This window comes from Zeus faber, assembly GCF_960531495.2.
Source record: "Zeus faber genome assembly, chromosome: 21".
In the NCBI taxonomy this organism is placed as follows: domain Eukaryota; kingdom Metazoa; phylum Chordata; class Actinopteri; order Zeiformes; family Zeidae; genus Zeus; species Zeus faber.
In genome coordinates, this window is record NC_137208.1 from 1,963,470 (window position 1) to 1,971,104 (window position 7,635).

General features: G+C 52.5%; 1 protein-coding gene across 2 annotated transcripts in view; it reads right to left on the reverse strand.

Moving 5' to 3' along the window:
• The window catches only part of arid2 (AT-rich interactive domain 2), a 46,695-nt gene extending 40,754 nt beyond the window's left edge, over nt 1-5,941 (reverse strand). For both annotated transcript variants that reach the window (XM_080022148.1, XM_080022147.1), the window contains exons 1-3: nt 5,701-5,941; nt 5,490-5,583; nt 4,509-4,606 (exon numbers count right to left, since the gene is read on the reverse strand). In XM_080022148.1, coding sequence (XP_079878274.1) covers nt 4,509-4,606; nt 5,490-5,583; nt 5,701-5,792 — 284 coding nt within the window. In that variant the 5' untranslated portion in view covers nt 5,793-5,941. The remainder of the gene's footprint in view (nt 1-4,508; nt 4,607-5,489; nt 5,584-5,700) is intronic.
• Nucleotides 5,942-7,635: the final 1,694 nt, after the last annotated feature.

Below are 7,635 nucleotides of genomic sequence, written 5' to 3' on the forward strand. Positions count from 1 at the left end.
GGAGGAAGAAAGAGCCGCTCGATGCCGACAAATACCTCCATATCCACAATCTACGCTGCAAGTGCATGACTTTACCGTGACGCTCCTTAAACACGACGTACAAACGATATCACCACAACCAACATCAAGTGAGATCTAGTTTCACGTCACAATATCGATACTATATTGATACATCACATCAGCCCGGCAGGATGGAGCCAGCTCAACAGTCTTGCATCAAAAAGGTTGAAATCAAGAGTATCTGCACTTCCCAGACACTACATACACATCCCACAGCACCCGGTTGGCTAGAATACCCACAATGCAGTGCTGTGATCCACATGCACAGATTAGCGGTGTAACCAGCGTGGAGGGCTGAATGAATGGATCCCAGCGGGCGTCGCTGTCTGCCTCCCAGTGTGGACGCAGCCGCAGGGAGAGTCAGAGTCTGTCTCACACACAAGCTTTCACGTCAGACATCCCAGTTCTGGAAACACATTTTAAACAGTGATGAACTTTCCGGGCGGGCGGGCGGGGGGGGGGGTTCCACAGGTGCCACAGGGATGCAGCCGTGCTGTGATCAGGCGCCTCCAAAAGACCAGACTCAAAAAGTCTCACAAGGGTGATTACCCTCAGATTCTAAAGAATCATATCAAACACAACATGTATCATGTCACGCCACACCCCCCCCCCCCCCCCCAACCTTAACGCACCAGGTTGACACCAAGGTGTCAAAGCAGGACGTGTCCTCGGCGGCTCTACAGAGGTGGCATGGCGCCTCCTTGGTTGCAGCGTATAAGGTTACATTTCCAACAGAAAACTGCGACTCCCCCCCCCTCCGCCCGCCCGCCGCGTGGGATCACAGCGTCGTGCAGAGCCACTTCCTAATCACATGAAACCACCGGTGGGAAAGTCAAACCGCAGAGATGTGAAGTGTTACAGTGCGAAAGAAAGAAAAGTCCACCCACGGCAGAGCCAGACTCTCAGCTTTGCAATCCAGGGCGAGTGGAGGGGAGGGGTTGAAGATTCAACTCCCGGACGTTGTGGTCGACCTCTGTTGTTTACCGGCGGTGTAAAAGCCACCACGAGTCTCCAATACCGTTTTCACACCCAAATGAGCGTGCACACGGCGCGTTTCTTTTTTTGTTTGTTTTTTTTAACTCTGGTAAACCCTCTAAAAATAGCTGATTGATTCCTTTCCCATCACCAGCAGAGGAGTATACCTTTCATTTTTTTCCTGGTGTGTCACATTAAACATCACAAATGCCCCAGAAAAGTTTCCAGTTTCCGGTCTTGTTTCCAGTGCGATCGGGGGGGGGGGGGAACACAACGCACCGTGGAGTGTCCATGCCGCACGGCAGCGCCCCGCTGAGCAGGCCGGCTCCCCGCGCACAGGGCCGGTCCTCCAGCAGCGGAGACGTTGCTCCGTCTGGGAGGCCGGCTCGGGCGGTGCTGCGCGGCCGGGAGCGCTGCCCCCACTCAAATCATTTCATGGTCCCGCATAATGGAAAAATAGATAACTTGTGATTTTGGATTCTAAATGGGACATGAAACGATGTAGTGATGCATCTTTATTCCCGTCTATTCACGCGCCAACATCCGGAACCTCACGCACGTCATAGCACAGCGTCTGAAAAGAGGCGAAAATGAGCGCGTCGACCCCGGTGTGATCTTTCTATCGCTGCCGATCGGAGCCGGAGCCGAATAATACCTGTGACTGCTGCAAAGTCATATGTCCCGAATTTGGACGTGGATTGTAACCTTTCCCACTAAAGACAAAAGCCAGATGTTAGCAGCTGCTGTTGGATTTTTTTTTGAGCAGTAGAAAAGAGCCTTTTGAGTGAACGGTCGCTTTTCTTTCAAATGCCGTCCGAGCGACGTTGGGGGGTCGGCGGGAGTTGGCGCGGAAACGGTCAACGGCAGGACACTGTTCGCCAGCGCACCGGGAGGAGCAGCCAGGAGTCACCGTCCCAACGCCGAGGAGCTCCCCCCGCTCGCTGGGGACAGCCTCTGGCCGGGAGCGTTTTCAAATGCAATGAAGCTGCGAGGTAAGACGGCACCGCGGGTTAAAAGTCCAATGAGACGCCGGTGAATAAGGGACGGTACCGGCCAATTGACTGTACCACCAGGTAGGTGTGTGTGTGTGTGTGTGTGTGTGTGTGTGTGTGTGTGTGTCGGGGTTGACTCTGGATCATGTTTCCTCCACGTGGGGCTGGGAATGACCTCGGGTGCCAAACACAGATTGAAAACCACTCCCATCACTCAGTGTTGATTGCCGTTACTCAACAGTGAGATGCTGCATCCGTTCAATAACATTTGCAAACCGAAAGTTGGCAAAACATTTAAAGGCCCTTGGAGTAGCTCAAGCCTTTTCAATCTAAAACGTCTTTGCAAAAGATTTGTTTTGGGGTTTTTTTTTGGAGTGCAAAGAGTTGAACGGACAAACCAGGAGACGTCAAATCCAAGACAAGACAAATCCAACAACAAAAGCTTTGAATGGCTCCAGTCATTCATCAACCACGGCTGCTATGACGGAGTTATCGCCTCAATCAAATATCACAATATTTTTTGACAAATACTTAGGTATCAATAATTTGGGGATGACCACCGGTGCTTTCGTTTGAGAGCCCATGGAACCGTACGTAGAGTGGATGCTATGAGCATTGATGAGAACATCTACAACAGCCCATGGAGTTCAGAAAGCAACATCACTTTACCGCCAGGCCCCTTAAGTACAACATTCAACCAAACCACCATGTCATGATCACCAAAACCCCAAACCATATCCAGTCTCATGTCACAATATTGATATTAAACCGATGCATGGCCCGGTCCCATCGGGCAGCTTTTACGACGGAAAGGCTTCGACGGACAATTATACCAGAAAAAAAAACAATCAAGAAATGAGATCAGCGGCGACGCGGGACGTGAAAAAGCTGCTTCAGGCACCGGGGAAACGTTTCCCTCCGATCCGGCCTGATCTGGGGGAGCCAGCGCTCCGCTTGGACAAGGTTGTTGTTTTTTTTTTTTTGTTTGTTGTTTTTTTTTTTTTACACAAACTTTCTCCAGAGAAACTCCGTCAGCTTCTCTGCCGCCAGCGCCGGCCGAGTGTGAGCGGCGGAGGGGCTTCCCTCTGCTCTGCCGTCTCCCTTCTTGCGCAAGTTTTATTTCCATTCTTATTCAAAATGCACCAGCGTCAGGACGTACCGCACACCGGCTGCCCCAACAGCACGGGTGGAGCGAGGACGAGGAAACACTGAGAAACACCAAAATCAGAGTTAAAATACTCAGAGCGGATCTTCAATCACCTTCTACTCTGCCCCTCGTAGTAAATAAAGAGACCAATTGAGACGGACGTTCTATTTATAACCACTTTCTGACTTAGGGTTCCCCACACACACACACACACACACACACACACACACACACACACACACACACACACACACACACACACACACACACACACACACACACACACACACACACACACACACACACACACACACACACACGTTGGCCTAATTGTGTCCCTCCAAAAACTTTCAGAAGTTCGACCAATCAGAACAGTCGCTTTCCTGTGACTGCTATCACATGCAGGCTGAAAACAAATTAGCCGCTCAAAGGAAAACGGCGTTGAAGACATCACTTCACTCAAAGCCATACACGCAGCTCCCACGGGAACCATCCCCCAACATTCTGATATCTTTACTGTTTCCTAGAACCAGACGTTTTGTCGTTGTGTTCTTTCATTCAAAAGGACAAGAAAGGCGATGAACGCAGCTGGAAATATGAGTCAAACCGCATGGCTATAAGACGGCACGTGGAAGGTGGAATAATACTGAATAACGGGGTCGTTTCCACAATGAGGTCCTAAGTAGCACAACGCAGATCTCAACAAGTCGAGCAGAAGAGCCCAAATTCTATTCAGCTCGTTGATAATAGATGCTCTGGTCCTTGAAAAATATCCACCCATGAGGCCCGGTGAGTGTGGAGTGGTTCCTGCCAAGAGGTGGCGGCGGAATGGGTCTATTCCTACCGAGGCACCAAAAGACCAACGCCGCTTAATTTTGGAGGGAGATGCATTCCAGACCAAAGAAAAAAACCACAGACACAAAAAAAAAAAGCCCAAAAAAAACCAAACAAACAGCTGATGGTGTGGGGACAGACCTGGGGCCACACGCTGGATGCTTCAAAAAGGGAAACCGTGTCCATCTAACCTACAAGCCTGCACCCAGACCTGCAGTTCCCCAAAAGGAATAAGACATAACCGGCCATGAAAGCATCCTCCATTGGAGAGGAGTCAAGTTTGGCTCGAGAAAGAAAACTCTTCCACCACCACCACCACCACCACCAATTATCAACTGGTGGAGAGACAGGCAGAGGAGCCATTGGACGACAACCCCGACATTTAGGAAACACACACGGGGCCATGTGGAGGTGTTGCTGTGGCCCGCGGAGGCCAGGCAGCGGGGGACGGTCCCGCTCTGGATGTAAACACTCCCCGCACGCTGCTCCACGCTCCTTACCTCAGGTAGTACTGTTTTAAAGCGAATGCTGCGTTGGAGCAACTCCGTGGGAAGTTGAAGTCCTCTCCCAGCTCAGACCACTGGTTCTTATCAGAAACCTGCGGTGGGGATGATGATGGAGGAGGAAGAGGAGAGGGGAGAGGGGGAGACAGAAAAACAACAACAACAACAACAAATTAGAAAACAAACAAACCCAAATAAAAACAAAAGCGGCGGTTACACGGCGATAGTTCCAGCATCTGGTCGGACTGATCGATCAGAGATATCAACAAGTCCCGGATCGATAGATCGGGAGCGAATGGAAAACACGAGAAACCGAGCGAAACTTTTTCAATAATTTAACAGGTCCACTCGTGGTACCGATGCATGGTCGGTACATTTGCCGCCCGGTGCGATGGTTCACATGGAGCAGCTTCCCACTGTTGTGGCTGCTTAGCGGTCCGGCTAACCAGCTACAGCCGGACTTCCCGGGCGAGTTTCGTTCAATCCACCGGGTGAATGGACCGTGTGAACCCGGACCCCATACACCCCCTCGCCCGGGTCCGGCACCCGGGCTGCTCCGGGGGAGCTGGATCCGTCCCGTTCCGGGAAGCACTTCGGAGCGTCTCCCCGTGTCCGGGAGCCCGTCGGGCCTGTGAGGCCTACATGTTGTGATCGGCCATTAAACCCGCACCAGCGAGGCTACGGCGAGGGAACGGGCGAAAACCCCGCCGAGAAATGAGCCTCCCTCCGCGGCGAACCTCCCCCACGGAGCCTCGGGTCGATGCCGCCGGCGGAGCCGCTCCATCCAGCCGCACTCCGCCTCCGCTCGGACCCGCGGCTCAGGCACACCGCACGGGGAGGCAGAAGCGGGCGCAAGGCCGACACCAGCAGCCTTCCTCCGGCCGATTCGCACGCACAGGAGACCCGGGTACGGAGCCGCGGGGTTGGCCCGCGGTGCAGAGGCTCCCGGAGAGAAAATGCACTTTTTTTTAAACTCACCTTTGCAAATCCACCCAGAGAAAGCACCCTGACGTACAGAGCACCCAGGTCCAGCTCCCTGCCTCCCACCATGGGAACCTTCTTGAACGGCGTTCTGCGGGAGGAAAACACACAAAACACGGGGAATCAACACGGATGGCCCCGCAGCGGGTGCAGAGCGCTAGTACACGGCGGATTTCAACTTGTATTTCCGAGTAGTGCGGTTCCTCACCCCCTGCTCTGGTGGAACTGCCGCAGCTCGTCCAGGAAAGCCTGTCCCTTCCTCCGCTGCTCCGGTAGGTTTTTCCCCGTCGAGCTCGCCATGGTTCTCGCGCTGCACAAAAAACGGTTGTAGCCGCACCGGGTCGCTTCCCTAGGACGCCACGGGTGCCATGCTCCGCCGGCGCCCGGTGCTCGGCGGCGCTGAGCGTCGGAAAAGTTAAAGAAATGTTGTGGGAGCCGGAGCGGAACGGCGCGGGGACGCGGGGGCGCACGGAGAGCGGCGGGTCCAGCCGCGGAGCAGCCGACGGGCTCCGGCCGAACGCGCGGGGGGTGGGAGGGGGGGCGGAGAGCGGAAAGCACCGACTTCACCGGCGGCTCCGACTCGCCATGGTCCGGCGGCGGGGGGGCGTCGGAACGGATGCCTCTGGGTCCGGGTCGCGGGTCGTTCGGAGCGGCGCTGGCGGTGTTCGGTGCGCGGCGGCGGGTTCCAGCTCTCAGACAAAAAGATGTGGAAGGCCGCGGGCCCGACCTGCCGTGCGAGCGGCGCCCCCTGCGGCCACCAGGCGACACTGCAGCCTCCAGCGGGCGCTCCGCTGGAACAATAGACAGTGTTTTGTTTCCTAGGGCTCGTCCACAACTTACCGCCCGGACACAGAGAAGCACCAGGTTCCACTGACGCCTTCATCCACTTTCTACCAAGTCCTGCAAGCACCGCGCTTTGTGTTCAATGCTCCTCTTTTCTCCGGTTTATTTTATTCCCCGTTTTTTCAGGTTTATTGCACATGGCAAATGCATCCGTCCTCCAGTTAGTGACTGAGTTGTTTTATCCGTTAACTACATCACCTCATGACCACAACCCTAATCACTGAAGATACCTAGTCTCATATCATGATATTGATTTATGTGATTAATATATATATATAGAGAGAGAGATTATTATGACATGTCTATTCTGGGTCATCGTCAATTCCTGTTATTTGGACGTTTGTTTAGATTGCTCAAGGGGCGAGGGGATGGCTATAATCACCAAATACTGTCCTGTTGCACAGTAATGTTGCAAAGAAGGGGGGAAGGTTTCTGCAGCCTCATATCCATCAGGGTTATCTGGTTCCCCACTACGGGGCCAGGCGTTATACACGTCAAGTCCAGTCACGGTTCAAGATTTGGCTTGTTCACGTCCACGTCTTTGATATGTGATGAACATGAGAGTTGTTGCTTTTCTTATGTGCTAGAGACCCTGCCTGTCTGTCGACAACTTGGAATGTTGTCTTTTAAAGGGATGGGGATACACATTCGGGTACGGGTGTCTGCGCAGCCCCATGCCGAGGCATAATATGGCATGATTAAGATTTGATCCGTTTCATCATTTCTTAAATGTTTTCAAACCCTATGTTTAGAAATTCTGGCCTTTCAATGGATCCTGTCTGTCCACTACTATACGTGTTGTTTGGTATATTATGGTACTGTAGTTTGGCTCGTTCTCGGTGGTGGTTTTTTTTTTCTTCCAAATTTAAAGTTCCAACCATGTCTAAAATATTCAATTAAAGAAACTGAGCAGCTCAACGTCTCCGCCAACCACTTGAAAATGTTTTTAAAGAGATGCACGATAACGATTCCAGTCGTGGCCCTGGAGTCCGACACTGTGTCTGTGTAGTACAGCAGTAGTATAGTCGTAATATAGTAGTAGTACTACTGTGGTCCTGTGGTTTCAGTTGAATCATTTACTCAACTTATAGAAGCGGCTTCTTGTGCGTCAGGGACCTTGTAGACGTTTGAGCATTTATAGACTTTTTCAAACTAGTCAACAATACGATTCTTGATATGAATGGGGGATATGAGTGGGGATGGTAGCTCAGGAGGTAGAGCTGGTGGTCTAGTCATGTAAAGGTTGCTGGTTGGATCCCAGGCTCCTCCTGCTAGCATGCTGTAGTGTCCTTGAGCAAGA